A 19,233-nucleotide genomic window follows, 5' to 3' on the forward strand; every position below is an offset into this window, starting at 1 on the left:
ATGCCTATTTCCTTAGCAGGCGTATAGACAAGGCTCCAGGCCTTTCTACTTGCTCAGAAACATGATTTTTAATATTTCCTTAATATACTTTTGAGTGCTTAATATGTGTATAGAGGAACTAGTTCTCAGCCACTTTTTTGAGGAAAACCAAATTCCAAAAGACAAACAACTTTGCCATCAATGCAGTGTCCAGTGGGCCCTTCTCTAGATTCGAGATGCATCTGCATGTGCTCAGTAGCTTTGGGGGGACTCCCTTCCCCAGGTCCTGGAGATGCCCTCTGGGGGTGGTGCAGGGGACAAGCAGGTCCCCTCCGGCCTACCTGTCACGAGAAGCTCAGCAGTACTAGTCGCTTGTCCAGATCCATTGGTGGCTCTCAGGGAGTATCGTCCACTGTTGGCTTTAGTCACGGCGGGGATCATCAGTCTAGCGCGGCCATCGCTAAAGGAGATCTGCACGCCGGGCAGAGTGGAAGTGGAAATCACCTGGCCATCCCTAAACCAGCTCACCTCAGGAACTGGGAAACCTGGAGAACAAAGAATTCATCTTTATGTTTGGGGCACTGCAAAGTCCTCTGTTCTGTCCCATTATGTTCACTTCCTTGTCCTAAACCATAAAAGCTATCCAGAGAGTCATGCTATTTAATGTTAGTGAAAATTTGACAGCTGTGTGATAAAAGTGTAAACTTACAGACCATTAGGAAGGTCTGTGGGTTCACGTGGAGGCCAGCACCTTCATTCTATAGGGGAGGAAACTGAAGCCAAAAAAGGCTCAATGATTTTTCCAAGGTCCCTCAGCTGGCAGTGGCACACAGAGGACTAGATTTGCCATCACCTGCCCTCCTGCCCAGGGTTCTATCTGATGCAATTTAATAGACATCATTAAAATCATGAAAGAGACTTATAAAAATGAAGAGCCAAGGAAACTGTGAGATGAAAAGTGACTGTTGTCCTCTTCAAAAACAAATGAAGAACAAAAGCAGCAAAGGGATCTAAAAGTTCAGCCGAATAAGCACAAGAGAGCACGCTCAGCCCCCTACCTCCTCTGGGTTATAGGGACCCTGTCTTCCTGACCTCTCCTGCCTTTCAAATGTGCTTCAGTCAAAATGCCACACAAAGGAGGGGCAGCTTCTCATACAATAAGAGATGATGCCGAACCAAGTCTTTCAGACCAACATGGATACTTGGAGTTGCAGGTAGAAAAGTCAAATTCTCTTCACCCACCATGAATCATGGAGCTAATGACTATATGTACACGGCTGGATGCTTTAAGTATACTAAAATTCTGCATTCAGAAGGCATGAGGCAAATTCAGAGCACGGTTTATTTTGCCTTTGGCATGAAGGCTGGTGATCTAACTCCTTAAACTGAGGAGGTGAGGCTAAGCGAGAGAAAGTTTATTTTGTTGTCCTTACATTAGCCAATCTCCCACTGTGGCCAAGTGAATAGTTTATTTAATGAATTCATGGGTGTTCAAATATTTTCAGTGGTGTTTTTCTAAGAATGTATTAGCACAAAGTGTGAAGGAACAAGGAGTTATGAGGAAGCCAGATTCCATTACTCCACAAGCAGGCAAACTTCCCACTGAAGCCATATGTGTTCTGCTCAGTTCAGAAGTTACTGAGTGTTACAAGATAAATAAGTAAATTATTTGGAAGTCAGAGATTATCATACAAGAGAGGAATTGAACTGGTCTCTATATACATATACAATAGAAATTGAAGAATGATTATATGTTATTTGTGCGATGTAAAATAAAGTGTTATCCAGTTATGAATAAGATTGGTACATAGACAGAAAACAAAAGGAAAGAGAAAGGAAAAGGAAATCTCATTTTACATCTTTATTATAAGCCATAAAGTTGAAAAAAAAAAAGAGGAACAGTGTACCATAGAGGTACATCAAGCATCAACTTTTAATTAATCCATAAAATCTTACATGACCAGTTATAATACTGCAGAAGGAGAAAATATTGATTAAATAAATTTGAGATTAAATAATTTTGAGATTATTTACAATATAATTCATAGATTATCCCCATTTTGTCACGTGATGATAGGTCCCAGAAATCATCCATTTTCAAAACCATCCCTAAACTGAGTTATAAAGAAGAAAAAGAAGAAAAAAAAAGAGACAGAAGAACTTCCTGTTAAATACAATTCTAGGGTTAATGTTTGTTTCTCTTTAATATGTGAACCAGAGTGGCATATATTATTTTGGGGTGTCATTTCAAAATGACTGGAAAATCTTTTCATTGACTAGAATCACTTAATAAAGATTGAAAATAAAATAATAAAATACCTAGGAGTTAGCTCATCACTGAAAGTTCTGCCACTGAGGAAAGTCAGTTGTACTGTTATTTTCCACATAAACCCACAGAGGCTCAGGCACACAGGCTACTCGCCCAGCAGCTCCATGACTGGCCCCTATTGGGCTGGAGTTCTTGGCTTCCAGTCTGGCTCTGCAGCTGAATCCAAAAATAGAATGACCAAATTTGGTCCTATTTAGCAGCTGGATTCTGACAGCTAATTTAATCCAATGCTAATTATTTTGCTTTGTGGAATTATAAATATGAATAGAACATTTTCAAGCCATTATATCGTCAGATTTGTCAGAAGTCTGTGAACAGTATACTCTTACAATGACCCTTCCATAGAGGTGGGCCCATTTCACAAAGTCAAAGCAAGGCTTAAACTTGGTGTCAAGTCCTACAGCAAAGTTAATGGACAGGAGGCAAAGAAGACAAAGGGACAGTGTGAACGTGTGAGCTTACCACTAATGTGAGCCTCAAAGGTTGCGGTACTACCCTCCAGTACCACAACGCTTTGTAACGGCTGCGTAAACGTCGGTGCTTGAGTTGTCATCTTTTTAGGCACTCTGAAAAGGAAAAGAAATTAGAAGATCACAGCTTAGGGCCACTCTGGAGCTACTCTGAAGATGGCAGACACACATTTTCCAAATGGGTTGCTTCTCAGATCATCTGTGGGCCCAGAGTGATGGGCAGGCCTTTTCTTTTGTGGCCTGAATTTGGCCTCTGAGTTGACTTGTAGCCTAACAGAGTAGCACGTCTAAGGGGGATGGAAAAAAAAAACTGAAGCAAGCAGAGCAAGGAACGTACCCTAGTGGTCGAAGAGGGAAATTCAGTCTTACCAAAGGTGGGAAATCTGAGAGAGAGTTGGGAGAAAGGGAAAGCTGGAGGAAGCTGGGGGTAGTGACGAATAATAGAAGATATGTGTGGAAAGTGTAAAACGAATCTTTGCATCAGTTCAATGTCAGAAAGAATTATTTTAAAAAATTTCCTTCCTCCCAATATTTTTCAGACACTGTATCTGTATTTATAAAGTTGACATAGATTCAGGCACTATTACCTTAAGTAATCCAGGTGATTATTTAAAATAGTCACGAAAACTAAAAACTTGAACTTTGCAATTTCGTTCCTTACTTGAAAAGTTTTGGAAAGCCTGGTCAACTATGCAAACCTTTTGTAGACAGCATAGGGTATTTTTTAGTCCTTAATATTTCTTCATATTGTAACTGCTCAGTAAATGTTGCTACTGCTGAAGTGAATATTCAGGAAAGTTTAAATTTAACTGAGCAGGCCAGTATTTATTATAGATCTGAAAGAAAAATACTGACTTGAGTTCTTAATAAGGAACAATGTGCAAACTCTGAAAAATGGAAGGCTGGTCTGAAATGCAGTTGAAGTGAAAGCACCTATGCTTTCATAGCACAAATATTAAAAAATCAAAGAAATTAACACGAAATCGGCAGTTAAGTTCTTTTGTTAAGTGGAAGCAAGTCCTTTGCCTATCAGTTTTAGAGAGATTATGAGAAGAAATTTCTGAGACAGAAATACCTTGTTATTGAATGTGACTATTCCACTATTCTGATATAAAAAGCAGATTCTCAGTTGTCAATTGCTTCATTACTATTTTTCATAAAATTCTCGATTTATTAAAAGTTTGTGGAGCAATCACCTAATTCTGTACCTTATTGTAACTTTTTACTTAGTTAAAAAGAAAATGAAACTAGAATTCTCTGAGACAATAACATTTATATTTGAAAAATTCAGATAATATCCAAAAGAAACTGTTGCCAAGAACTTCTTAGTGTAGCATATTATCTTTAGGACACAAAAATAACTTTTTGTGTCAAACTTCTCCTGTTTCTAAGCGAGTGCATCTTCTAAAAATAGCTATATTCTTTTACACCATTTATGTTTTATATACCTATATATTTATAGGCATTTACAATTAGTAATCTAATTCCAGGAAGATGGGAAATCAAGGTATAATTTGAAATAAGAAGTCTCCAAAACATTATTTCTTACCCTTCTTAGTATCAACAATTATCTCATACCATATAATTCGATTATGAGTTGATTAAAAATACATAATGAGATTCTGAGTATTTTAGAAAACAATTATATAGTTTTTCTTTTTTTCCAAATTTCTAAATATATTGCAATTAACTGGCCTAAATTGGTCTTCTATTCCTATTGTTTAGGTAAATTTTGTTGCTTTAGCATTTGCTCTTGAGAGGCCTTTGTCTAATTATGGCTGAAGGTATGCATCTGAAATGTCATGCTCCCAAAATACACTCTCCAGCGTTGACTGACAGCAGGCAAGTGTTCTGTCACTGTCCTGCAACTGATACCTCAGCAGTTGATTCCCTTAAAAAGTCATCAGGGTGTAGTTGATACCACATGCATTTTATCAGAGCTATTCTTGGTGTGTCTCACGTTATCACTGAGTAATATAACCTTGAACATTCTCAACAAACAAAAAAAGTCTATAAAAGAAGCAAGCATTTCTATCACCATTTCAGACCTCAACTTTTAATACTTTTAGAATATTAGGTGCATTTAAACAATTTGAATCACTGACTGTGCTGATATGCTAAAGCATCGAACTTTTGAAAGGAAAAGCCTTCACATATTTCAAAACAGAATTTAACAAGCAGATTCAAATAGAGGATCAGAACCAGCCCCAAGTAGTTAGACAAACACCTCTATATAGGCATTTAGCACACAAAGAAAATGGGGAACTAGAAATCGATAAGGACGGGACTACTAATAAGAAAGAAAATATGCTGCTCACCTGATTTCTCAGGAGTGCCCAAAAGGGTGGGACTAAGCCCAAGGTTGCTTCTGAAACGACGTCCTATCTAGAGTTGGTTTTTTCGACCATCTCCAACATGAATCGGTGAGCCTCTAAACTTAAAAACAAAACTACACAGTCAAGACTGTGTAGTTTTGCTTTTCTATGCAATCCCTACACCCGAGGCGAGGCTGGGAATGCACGACTGCTCACGGGTCAGGGTCTGGCCCAGCCCTTATATTTGCCAGATCTGCTGACAGCCCCACATCTCAGGGCAGGGCGCTGGCTGATTGGCTCTCCCAGGAAAGCATGATGGGAGCGGGACCTATTTGGTAGCGGCGCAGACCACCTGTTCTTCTGATTGGCAGTGCTAAATTTAGCATCTCAAAAGGGGCTTTACCAAGGGAATAGAACCGTACTTAAAAACTAACTCTGTTGAGGCTTGGGGAAGAGCACTTGTTGCCCATGTTAAAATCTGAAAATAACTGGTCTGAGGAGAATTTGTGGCAATAGAAAACACTTGTGGGCAATTATACAAAACAGCTCCAAACCTGAGGACTCTGCCCTGAGGTCCCATTCCTGTTCCCTTCCCCCATACAACCAACCAAATGGACCTGTCAATCATGACAACAGATGAGGGAGTTTATCTCATGCATAAGACTTCACCTTTTTTTTTTTTTTTTTGAAGAACCAGTGCCTAAAAACCTCAGCACTGAAGAGAGCTCATTTATACTATCTACTTTCTCCAGAATCCACTTGTACTTTGGGGAGAGTTAAGCCAATGTTAATGAGCTAAGTGTTTATACAGCCCTGCAAGAAATAAAGTTGAAAGGCAAAATCTGAACTCTGCTTAAATTTAGCCTAGACAGTGTAAGGATTTCTTTTTTCCAGATTTCATTTTTTTCTGGCATTAATATTTACAAATATACATGCACTGATCCTTAATGAGCAGCCAAGTCTTTTGTTTAAAACATCCATAGGGTTCTTTTTCAGGCACATGAAAGCTGCCTTACTAATCTCTGGAGTTTGCTCTTACTAATGGGAAGTAGTTAGGAGATGATATAGTTGCTATTTTAGAACTGAATTTAATTTCAAGCAACAGATATTTCAAATACAAAAGAGCATACCAGAAGAGCTTTAAAATAGTTCAGCTGAGAGATTTGTAAAGCTTCACTAAGAGGGAAGAAAATTGTCTTGTTGATAGTAAAAAGAGATTTTTCTTAATAAAAGACTAAAATTTTAAATTTTAAGTTAAATTTATGTCTGTAATAAAAAATTTCCCCTGATGTGGAAGGCCATGCATTAGACTTTTCAACTTCCTGAGTATTTCATTCTTGGTAATTATTTATACAGTGATTAACTTGTTAACATTAAACAGGACTAAAACATACTGGACAACTTATGTAATATAGCTATATAGACAAGATAACATATTTATGTAAACATTTGTCTTTTCTTAAGCAGTTATATCTGTATTGTTGGTATTATTTTTCCTACTACAGACGCTATCTGACAAAATTCTGTTTGATTGCTTTATTCAGAAACAACTAGTTTCATGTTATGTATCTTAAAAATTATTCCCAATTAGAGACTATGTTACAGGCAACCTGCCAGTCATAAAGCGAAGCAAGACTAGAAATGTCATGTGATCTTTCTGATTTGCATTGTTAAATAGATAACTAACTGGTTATCTATTTAAAATGTGTGCAGGTGTGTGTGTGTGTGTGTGTGTGTGGTGAGTGCGTGTATGTATATATGCTTTTATTTTTTTATTTTTTTAAACAAAATACACATTTTATTTAGGTTGAAATAAACTATATAAAATTGATTTTCTTCACCAAAATTAACAGCAATATTTTCTGTATTATTCCTAGATAAACCACAAAACACTTATTTTTGTAGGTTTTCTAGGTTTTGCTTGTAAATCAAGATGAGGCAGTAGATACAGTCATGGAAAAAGACAGAAGAAAACAGACAAATCAGTTGTCAGTATCCATGGGCTCTGATCCTGTCTTGACCATGAAACAGAAGTGTTCAACATATACCTGCCAAAAAGCTTATGAAGATGTAGGCTCAATAAAGGAATGCAAACAGCAACAAACAGATGTGGAACAACAAGGGAAGGCTCTTCCATTCAAACTTTAACTGTAACTTGTTCCTTTAACTTCGTTTGATAAAGACAGAATCTACACTGAAATCCTTGTTTGGTGAGCTCACATGTTTCTATTACAGTCTGATAATTTTCTTAACTGTCCCTTACAGATTTTTAACAGCATACTTAAAACTCCTAATATTCAAAGGTCAGTCATGAGCTTCATTGTAATGTTTTATAAAATGTATTCCTTCCTCCCATACCTCCTCACAACTTATTTCTTCAAAGAACTGATAACTCAATACCTGACAATTGGATCCACAGTGATAAATGTTATGTCTAAAATGACTTAACTAATACAATTCCAAAGTGCCATTAGCAGAGATCACAGAGTGTAACATGGTACTTTCAATGCTATCTTCTGGAAGAACAGTTAGGTCTCCAAAGTATGGGAGTTGAAACGGGCCATTTAAACAGGCAGATTATCAATGACTAATGTACTCAACGGGCGGCCTACAGGTCAAGATATTCAGTGATTAAGTGGCCTACGTACACCTTACAACTTTTCTGTAAGATATTTTCAAATTTTTTACGGATTTTTTTCAACTATCAAATATAAGAGAAAGCCTATTTTAAAAGTCTCTTAGGTATTTTCATGGACATATATACACTACCAAATGTAAAATAGATAGCTGTGGGAAGCAGCCACATAGCACAGGAAGATCAGCTCGGTGCTTTGCGACCACCTAGAGGGGTGGGATAGGGAGGGTAGGAGGGAGAAGCAAGAGGGAGGAGATATGGGGATATATGTATAGCTGATTCACTTTGTTATAAAGCAGAAACTAACACACCATTGTAAAGCAATTATACTCCAATAAAGATGTTAAAAAAAAAGTCTCTTAGGTATTTTCATTGGTTTCTGAATTATCTGTAGGAAGCTCTGACTTACTTGTACGCTTGTGTACTTACTTGTACTTGTACACTTATCCACCATTAAATCCAAATCATGTTTTATATCAAAATTTATATTAAGCAAAGCCAAGTTACTTGACCTTTGGTCTGTCAAAGTGTTCCTCAGGTATGCTTTGAGATGCTTTTGCCCATTTTCATAGCATTCATTCTCAACCTTCATCACAGGAAGAATACATAGAACCTTCAATAATGCATAAACATTAGGAAAAAACTTGATGTCTGGCAGATGAAGGGCTTCATAAATAGTGGATGGAAGTTCTACATCTTTCCATCTGTGTTTCCACTTGATTCTCCAACAATGCAGCTCAGCAGAGAGCGTGTCAGGATTAGGTAAGTCACTTCTGTACATGTCAGCATGATGCTCCTCTGATGTATTGAATTTAAGCTGTCCCATGACAGAGGGTACCAGAGATAAGCATTTAAGAGCTCTGAGGTGCTGTTCTGAGAGCATATCTTTCAGGTCCTGAATAATGTGCTCCACTGTTGGAACACTTAGAGTTTCTTTACAGTAACTCTCAGAGGTTAGCTGAGATTCCAGGTTACTGTGCTGAGCTCTGCGAAATTTCCCTGGGAGTTTCATCAGAATATCAAGTTTGGCTGCCAAATTTGTGGCTTTCTCAAACCAAAATTCATCATAAACTTCGATATTTTCCATCACTTCATTTTGTGAATGCAGCACTGCCGTGAAACTACTGGCTGCAAAGAAGACATCAGAGGTCTGATGACCTTCAGGTCTGTCCCTGAAGTTTTTTCCCAAAGGCTCTTGTAAAAGATAGGACATTTTAAAGAACAATGGTAACGATGAAATCAAAATCTGTTACCACACTACAGAGTACAAATGCTCGGCCAGCCATGCAGTTATTCCATCTAACATTTGTGTCACTATTATACCATCTAAACATAAAACAAGTGCTTGTAGGAGGTCCACTAAGATCTCAAAAGCATCATGCCTGCCTGGCCACTGAGAATGGCGAATTTCCTTCAGTTCTTTGCCCCTTTCTTCATTGTTCTGAAAGAGGACAGAAATTACATTGTCAAGCTCTAAAAGCAGTTGTGCTGATCGATGGAAAAAAGAACAAACTTCCTCAGCTGTTCCTAATGGGACACATACTCCCATAACAGGCACTGACTTTGCCAACCACATATTTAAGGCACAGGAAGAGCAGAGTGTGTAGATAGCTTGGGGATATTTCTCTAAAAGTCTAGAAGTAACAACTTTCATTTTGGAAGAAAATCCACTGGACACAATGTAAGCCTGGCCACGACAGTACTCCATGTTTAATCCCCACTTCTCAGTTATCATTGTGTGAAATTTCACAGCCAGAATTTCTGCATCAGCTTCATAAGCCCACAAATTCCTCTCTCAGTTTGTGAGCTTCGTCAACAAACCTCACCAACACAGGCAGGTGCTCTTCCCCTGCTATGTCCACCACATCGCCAGTGACGATGGAAAAGAAGTGAGAGTCTCTCACTTCCCTGAGGGTTTCTTCCCGAATGCAGCTCTCACAGATCTCTAGCATCTGTTTCTGCTGTGTTTTCGAACAGAACAATGTGTTCACTGCCGTTGTCTCAAAGCGCTTTCTCAGAACCTCTTCACCAGAATGGATCCGGCACTCCAGCAGGGCTTGAAAGTTATCAGGAGTAAAGAGACCTTCTGGGATTTCATCAGCTTCATGTCCATCCAGAGGTATGGTCTGTTTTCCCATAAGAATCAAAATTTCAAATAAAGATTTTGAGTATTCTTTGTTTTCCTTCTCTTCAAGGGTTAAAGGTAAAATGTCCTCCTCCTGCTGTTCACTCCTTTCTTCTGCACTGGGGTTCTGAGCATGGCTGTTGTTTATTTCCTTATGTTTTGGGTCCTGTTCAGAAGTTTCATCAATTTTTTTCTGTTTCAGTGTCCTCATTTCATCTTCACTCAATTCTTTTATTTGTTTTCTGTGTCTACTGTGTGGATTATTCAAATGGCTGATAAGATCAAATATTGTTGGTATTGCATTATCTCGAAGAACTGTCCTATAAGAACTAGTTCTACAGATCACAGAAGTCTCAAAGTGTTTGGCACACAATCGATAATGTTTATTTAGTTGATCGGGTGTTTTATCTTCTAAGTCGGCTCCCCTACAATTCTCCACGCACTTCTGGCATCTGGCTGGATCCCTCGGCAACCTGAAAAAGGCCAGGTCCAACTGTGTGCTCTTCTGCTTGCAGCTGGGGGCCGTGCAGAAGTTCGGCATCATAGTCTGACTGCCAGCCGGCCCAGTCCTCCCCTCCCCGCCTCCTCAGGGCAGCCCACCGGCCCGCCCGTCAGAGCCGGGGAGGGGAGCCAGACCGGCCTGCCTGCTCCTCAGGGCCTGTATATATGCTTTTAGATTCACTTGACCTAATATGAAGCATGTTAATGTATTGTTATGTTTGTTAGAACCAAAATCAAACCACTTTAGTTCTTATGGGAATTAGACGGAATGAATGAATAAAATCTTGAAGCTTGTGTCATCTTGATGTGGTGCAATATAGAGAGCTCAAGAGCAGGGAAGATGGACCATATATATTACAGACATAGGTCAAGTGTCTATCCTCCAAAGCTGCTTATCTACTCACTGTTTTTGGACGTTTTTAGACTTTGCAGTATTGTCAAGATACTTGCCTTTTGGCACTTACATCCTTATATGACATTCAGAGTTAAGAAGGAAGGAAGAAAGGGAGGGGAGGGGAGGGGAGGGGAGGGGAGGAGAGGGGAGGGGAGGAGAGGGGAGGGGAGGGGAGGAGAGGCGAGGAAGAGACCAGTTAGTAAATAGCTAATATACTACTCTGGAAAGAGTCCATGTTATTGGATTAGTGAACAATAATGGACAATATGTGATATCATGGTAAGCATTAGCTTTAAAATTAAATATTCCATAGTTGGCATATAGTAAGCTAGCCCAGTGGAAACCAAATGCTACTCAGATTTGGGGAGTTTGCTGATGCAGTAAGATCTTAATTTACCACCTTAACAGTGGGGAGGAGTCCCACAGATAATCCAAAACAGCTGATGATTCAAATATAATGCCTACTTAGTTTTGGAATGCATGGTGTGATTCTCTTTTTGAACATTATAGTCATAGCAATTCAATAAATATTTATTAAGCATATGCTCGGTGCTGAATACTGTGCTAAATTATTATAATTTGGGATTCTATCATTGCTTATTGGCTCAACAAATGTCTAATGAGTGGAGACTTTTGCCAGGCACTGTGCTAGATGATGGCTAAAGAGTGGTGACCAACAAGACAGTTATGGTTCCTGTACTTTTGGAGATTGTGGTTCACATAAACTACTAATAAATTCTCAGTAATCTACGACTGAAACCTAGACTAGGATATGTGTAAAACTCAGGCAGTGTCTCCATCTACACAACTGTGGTTGCTGTCAGACTTTGTTTATACTCCATTGGACCAGTTACCAAAGGAAGGACTTACTGGGGGTTATTTGAGAAATGGGTACAGTTTTTAAGACTAATGTGATAGTCCTTTGTGAGAGAAAAGAGTAAAATTAAGGTCTCTTATAATTCATTAAATTTTTTTGTGCATTCTTACTGTGTTAAACACGATTCAAGCACTGGGATTATAGCAACGCACGCAATAGACAGAATCTCTGCTCTCAGAGAGATAATAAGCACAGTAATATGTGGCAATAGTACATCTATAAAGTCCCTTCCACTCATAAAGTGTTTCAAAGTTGAAATATAGGCTTATCATTGAGCTATTTTTACACAGAGAAGTAGAAAAGCAAATTCAGGAAGTGCACAGGGAAGAATGCGCTGACCCAAACAACCCGTTCTGATGGATTAGCGTCTGTGTTCCTTGAGTTACAAAGGCAAGCAAACCTACATCGGGGACACGGCGGGCAAGGGAGTGCTGCTTAAAATTCGAGGCTTCTCTTTGTCCTACTTTTTTACTACCTCCAGTTACAGGTGCTTTAGTAGTAAGATTGAATTAATTGCTTTCTACAATTGTTTACAGGTATACTAATAGTCACTCACATTTAATGGCACATTAAATACGAAAAGTTTATTTTAGACACGTGTGATACTTCTATCAAAATAAGAAAGATCAAAAAGTTGGTCTTGTGTATCTCAGTAGTACTGACTCTAGGGGCACGTGGAATTTTGCTCCTACCCTACATGGGCTTAGGCAACTCGAATTTTGCAGTCTCAGATTTGTCAGTTGTAAATTGGTGATTGTAATATCTACTTCAAAGGGTTTGGGGGAAGATTAAATGACAGAATGAATGTGATAGTGCCCAGGACAGTGAGAATCTGACAGATGGTAAGCATTTAGTTTGTTTGCTGCTGCCAAACATGACATAAAAGAAAAGCATTTCTGTGCTTGGTAATATTAATTTGATCATTATCTAACTACCCAGCTGAATATCCAGAATAGTGTTTTCTAAGAAATATTTGAGAAGTCCAAGAGTGAGCTCATAGAAACACACGTCATGTCTTTCCCGGAAGGACCTCAGAAGGTGACATGACATTTATATGTGGAATTAAAGCAAAGCTCAAGAACTACTGGAATCTTAAAGAAGATATAAACTGGGTTTCTGGGAGGTTGGGACAGGAAACCTTAAACCAGGTCAAATCCAACCACAAGCAGATGCTCACTGGTGGTGATATTACTGTCAAATAATAAGATTTACATACACCAAAGTGAGGCAGTCTGGCTCATTTTATCCAGTGACTACTGCAGGCACAGACCTAAGGATTAAGGGCTCTTTTGGGACCAAAAATGTCTTTGGAGCTGAAAAATAAGTTTTGCTCTGAAATATAAAAAGGAATTTGCAAAAATGAAAAATAATAGATGTTTATCAAATGCCTACAAAAAAAGATGTGTTAACTAGTCAACTGCATTAATGGTGGGTACATTTTAATATGGTTGATATGTTAAGGGCTGGAGGATTCTCCAAAAGAAAAAGAGCCTGTGTGGGACAAAAATCTAAAAATGACCCTGAAGGCAGCTCTACTGTCTTGAAAACAAAGGTAAGCTTTGAAATATTTGCAAGACCCTTTGAGCCTTAAATGATGATTTATGTTCTTATGGAATTCTGAAGCTTTTGTATGTCTGTTGCAGAGATTTAGGCCTTTTACCTCTGTGTTTTACCCCATCTATTTCAAATTCCTAGTCAAATTCCACCCCTCACCCTCCTCCCCCCACCCTCTCGGCCTACAGTTCCTCACCTAATTATAAACGTAGAATCCTTTTGAAGCAAGCCCTTACTGTGAAAGTGAAGTGCGGGGCACTGTATATCCTCTGGCTGCCCCTCTATCCACTACCCACCCCCTTCCATTCTATGGGATGTGCTGGCAGGAGAGAGTTTGGGGTATTTATTCCTTTGGCTCCCTCCTTGCCTAGCTGTAGTTTGGCTGCATTCTTCTTCTACTTGTGACCATGCTCTTGTTGGGGACCCCTTTCCTACAGATACTCTCTTTGGGTTCTGGTAATTGTTCCTTTGCCATGTTTTTAGCTGGGTTTTCTACTGGTGCTTTTCCCAGGGCTCTTCACCATCCCCTGTTAGTGTTCATGAACCTGCCCACACCTTGTAATAGTCCCTTTACTAAACTCTCTTCAGTTATGCTATAGAGTTGCATGTGTTTCCTGCCTGACTGTGACCTAACCTAGCTGTATAGAGACAATAATAAAAACTTGTTACAAATACCATATGATATCACTTATATGTGGGATCTAAAATATGACAGAAATGAACTTATCTACGAAACAGAAACACTCACAGACATAGAGAACAGACTGTGGCTGCCCAGGTGGGGAGGGGTGTGGGGAAAGCAAGGATTTTGGGAGTTTGGCATTAGCAGATGCAAACTATTATATACAGAAAGGGTAAACAACAAGGCCCTACTGTATAGCACAGGGAACTATATTCAATATCCTGTAATAAATCATAATGAAAAAGAATATGAAAAAGAATAAATATATGTATAACTGAATCGCTTTGCTGTACAGCAGAAATTAACACAACATTGTAAATCAACTATACCTCAATAAAATAAATTTTAAAAAATAATAAAAATTTCTCTCCCCCCTAAGCTAAACAAACCTAAGCAATTACCTTCATTACTGGATAACTGTTTCAATTTCCAATAGACTTCTTCCTTACCACTTCTTGCCTACAGGCTGCATGTATTTTTTACATTAAGTTCAGACTGCTATTCCTTTCCTCCTCCCTCCTTCTCTTCTTCTCTCCCTGCTTTCTTTTCTTCTCAAGTGATTTGTGAGAGTCTTCCATGTACCAAGAAGTATGGGGGCTACAGAGAGCATAACATCCTTCACTTAATAGTTGGAAAGACAAGAGAGCTATGTAACAAAGCAGGGGAGATGGTGGAAGGGAAGGGTCAAAACAATTGGTACACTAAGTGCCCAGGAACCCAGAGATAGAGGAGGGCAGTGTAAGGTGAAACAAAAACAGAACTTCTCATGGAGAGGATAACTTTGGCTGGAAACTTTACATTTCATTCCACAAAAAAAATTGAGGTATTTCAGCAAAAGCGGATAAAATGATATAAGAGAAATGGAAATAAAGAATAACTTTCAGAGAAAACAGAAACAGAGTAGAAAAATAAAACCATGTCAAAGAACAACATAAACTCACAAACCAAGATGGCAACTCTATTTACTATAGATGATCTTCAGGTTAGATGATGAACTTCCTGAAAGTTAAAGAATAAAGAGACATGATTTTCAATCTAGAAAGGGAAGCATACTAATTCCTTGGGGAAGTGCAATTTTTTTAACATTGAATTTTAAAAATTTATCAGGCACAACTTTACAGAGAGGGTACTGAGTGATATACAGAACATAAAGTGTTTAATAATGTATCTATCACAGATGTAGTGACCTAATTTATATGTTGATATTTTTCGTGGAAGCTTTTAACAAAAGTCAAGGGCATAACATTAAAAGGCAACTCATAAATGCAACTGAATGAGGAGTTGATGAGATATAGTGCAAGTTTAAAAAAATGAGTGGGAGTGGGACTCCACCCCCTGATCTGTAAGTAGGATTTATCATATTCGAAAGATCTTTGGTAACTATCATGTCTCTCAGGTGTTCCTTTGATAGGCATTGAAACTGAAAGCCAGCAGTACTCTGGCTAGGATCCTGGTTTTCTGTGTGATTGACTGACACGTGATTAACATTATTTTTAAGAGTTTTTAACAAAGTTCACATTCCCTGTTGTAAAGTTTTTCACATTTCCTCACTGGCATTAACAACAATCACTACTTTACACTTACCAAGTAATTTATATTTTTGTAAGTAAATCCACTTCCAGTTTGATAATTATGCTCTTGGATTGTAGACTATTGATGTAGAACAGTCCTTAGAGACACTGAATGAATCTTCTCTTTATAAATGTGTTAGAGGCAAGCAAACATCCTAGGGAAGGTCAGCATGAAATGCAAATCTCTCTCTCAGTGTCAGAACTTGCTGCCACAGGAGAAGGCCAAAGGTTCTAGCTACACATTGTTTTTCATGAGTTCATGACACAAAAGGGCTTTGAAGATGAAGCCATGTCACGTGTCAATGTTAGAACCAGCCAAGCCAAGCTGTCTGCCTCAAACCTCTGTTTCTAAGAGTTTTGTTTAAAGACTTTAGGGGATAGTATTTGGCAGTGGGTATGAGCAGGAATTACCACTAGAAAAAGATATTAAAGGGATTAGTCAGTTTAAGCATTTGATCCTTAAGTTCTGAGGGTCAGAAGGCTGTGCATACCAGTAAGATAAATCCAGTGGGGTGAAAATTGTTTACGTAGGTTCTTGACATTGAAGGTTTTAACATTTGTGGGTTTGACACATTGTGAGTAACACTATAGAGCCATGGCAGTTAATTTGGGGGAAATGTGAATTTGAATCATGTGTACAATACAGCTGTGTACCAGAGTGTCACCTACTAATAAGTGAGCCTATAGCAGATCAGAGACACATTAATGTGTGGTTTTGTTCTCTATTTGTGCCACATAGAATTATATTAAATGATGGAAAAAACCCTTGTTCTAAAAATTTGTAATAGGAAATATAAACTGGACATATCTTATATGTCTGCCAATAGGGAGTATTTATACTGATACAATAGACCATTTGGCAGCTCTTGAAAAATCAGTGGGAATGTAAATTGATACAGCCACTATGGAGAACAGTATGGAGGTTCCTTAAAAAACTAAAAATAGAACTACCATACGACCCAGCAATCCCACTACTGGGTATATACCCTGAGAAAACCATAATTCAAAAAGAGTCATGTACCAAAATGTTCATTGCAGCTCTATTTACAATAGCCAGGACATGGAAGCAACCTAAGTGTCCATCATCGGATGAATGGATAAAGAAGATGTGGCACATATATACAATGGAATATTACTCAGCCATAAAAAGAAACAATGGAGGTATTTGTAGTGAGGTGGATGGAGTTAGAGTCTGTCATACAGAGTGAAGTAAGTCAGAAAGAGAAAAACAAATACAGTATGCTAACACATATATATGGAATCTAAGGAAAAAAAAAAAGGTCATGAAGAACCTAGTGGCAAGACGGGAATAAAGACACAGACCTACTAGAGAATGGACTTGAGGATATGGGGAGGGGGAAGGGTAAGATGTGACAGGGTGAGAGAGTGGCATGGACATATATACACTACCAAACGTAAAATAGCTAGTGGGAAGCAACCACAAAGCACAGGGAGATCAGCTCTGTGCTTTTTGACCACCTAGAGGTGTGGGATAGGGAGGGCGGGAGGGAGGGAGATGCAAGAGGGAAGAGATATGGGAACATATGTATATGTATAACTGATTCACTTTGTTATAAAGCAGAAACTAACACACCATTGTAAAGCAATTATACTCCAATAAAGATGTGAAAAAAGAAAAAAGAAAGAAAAATCAGAATAATGGTGAAAGGGAACCTGCTTTACCAGAAACTACAACTTACTATAAAACTACAGCAATCAAACTGCCAGGTATTAGCACAGTAATATAAAAATAAATTATTAAGTAGACTAGAGTATCCAGAAATAGATACAAGGAAATCTGAGGAATGAATTTATGATGGTTTAGTTCACAATGGTGCTGACATAATTGAATATTTATTCAGAAGAAAGCACCTTGGGACTTCCTTGGCAGTCCAGTGGTTAAGACTTCACCTTCCAATGCAGGGGGTGCTGGTTCGATCCCTGCTCGGGGAGCTAAGATCCCACATGCCTTGCAGCCAAAAAACCAAAACATAAAACAGAAGCAATATTGTAACAAATTCAATAAAGACTTTAAAAATGGTTCACATAAAAAAAAAAAATCTTAAAAAAAAAAGAAAGCACCTCATACCATGTAACATAAATCTTAAATGGATTAAATATCTAAAAGTAAAAAGAACATAATAAAATATTATAACTACATACATAAAAATATTTGTGGAACCTCACTGTTTGGACAGGCTATCTTAAGCAACATGGGAAACTCAGATGCTATAAACAAAAGACTGAACAAGTCACCAAGTAAATAATTTTGAATGGCACGATCTACACTAGTCAAATTCCAAAGATGGAGGGAAGTACTGTAAGTTTCAAAACTCTCTAAGCTTTGAAAGAGAAGAAAGCAAGCCCTGATATCCAGAAGCTGGTCAGGCACTCCCAGCTCGGTGTGTGTCCTCCGGTTGAATATAAACAAGATCACAGAACATTAACAGCAACAGGGCCACTCTGGGACTATGACGGATCAAGACAACAACAAAACCACTCCACTGTCTTGTCTGAACACAAACATGAACGTTGTCCAAGCCACATAAATGACCCAGAAGTCTATCCTGGCTAATATGAGTGACTGCTGCTTCTTTACTAGTTTATAGCTTCTGCCTCTATTCATTCTCCCCGCCCTATAGATAACATTTATTAAGATACCCAAACATACACTCACCTCTGCCTCCAATTCACAGCAAGGCTCTGTTTCCTTAAAATTCCCTAAAGTCACCTAACATAAGCCCAAATCCTAAGTCATTTCAAACTCCCTGTTACTGAGGTGCCCTGTACTTCCCTACGGTATGTGGTCTTTGTTGCAACAAGCAATAAGCCCAATATGTTTAACTTTGGATATGCTCCTGATAGTCTTTGGCTGGAGAGCATTGATGTCATATATGTTTATAGATAGCTATATACACAAGTGTGTGTGTGTGTGTGTGTGTGTGTGTGCACGTGCACACAGCAAAAAGCCTGGAAATATAAATACTAAAATGTTAATAATAATTGTCTCTGAGTGGTAGATGATGGGTTAACTTGATATTCTTATTTTTTGCTCTTCTATATTCTCTGAGTTTTCTACAATAAAGATTATTGCTATGTATAATAAGAGGAAAAAGCTATTTAAAATAGAGAAATACACATGCAAGGAATTTCTTATCCTTTAGAAAAATTCCTCTAATGTGTTTGAAAAAGATGGAACATTCGTGTTCAGAAATTATAGCCTTACAATGGAATTAAATGAATCTAATGTTATTTAAATCATAATCCAAATCACAAATCACAATGAACAGATACTTTTATAATGGAATATAACTAGATTTTACTGATTTCACTATAGACACTGTGAAAAAACCACAACAAGAAACAGGAGGCGATGGCTCACAATAATTAATATCTTTTAATTCAACTTGTTCCCTGATAATTCCTTCTCCTGCTGTGTCCTTCTGAAAGATTTTTTCAAGTTGATTAATTCGTTAGATTCCAATATTCCACACTTTATTCTGCAAGTAGTATCTGATAAATAAATATGCAGAAACTAATGCTACGTCTCCAGTTTTTTCCTTAACATTATCTCATACAGAAAGTTCCAGATATAACTCAATATATTTTTCTTCTTTGCGATTCTATATTCAATGATTCCAGATCAGTGACCCATTTAAGAATAGAAAAATGTAATAATATTAAAATAGGAGTTGGGGGGTGAGGAGGATAGTTCACCCCATTGTCTTATTGTCTTGAAATTCCTATAAATAAGTGTTACCTCCTGAGGACCTTCTATTAAAAGAGTTTTTAGAAGTGTAA

General features: G+C 38.1%; 1 protein-coding gene across 1 annotated transcript in view; it reads right to left on the minus strand.

Moving 5' to 3' along the window:
* Positions 1–5,286, minus strand: part of TTN (titin) — a 285,964-nt gene extending 280,678 nt beyond the window's left edge. The window contains exons 1-3 of the mRNA XM_082466160.1: positions 5,097–5,286; positions 2,771–2,874; positions 321–524 (exon numbers count right to left, since the gene is read on the minus strand). Coding sequence (XP_082322286.1) covers positions 321–524; positions 2,771–2,861 — 295 coding nt within the window. The 5' untranslated portion in view covers positions 2,862–2,874; positions 5,097–5,286. The remainder of the gene's footprint in view (positions 1–320; positions 525–2,770; positions 2,875–5,096) is intronic.
* Positions 5,287–19,233: the final 13,947 nt, after the last annotated feature.

The sequence above is a fragment of the Balaenoptera physalus genome (assembly GCF_965194825.1).
Source record: "Balaenoptera physalus genome assembly, chromosome: 6".
In the NCBI taxonomy this organism is placed as follows: domain Eukaryota; kingdom Metazoa; phylum Chordata; class Mammalia; order Artiodactyla; family Balaenopteridae; genus Balaenoptera; species Balaenoptera physalus.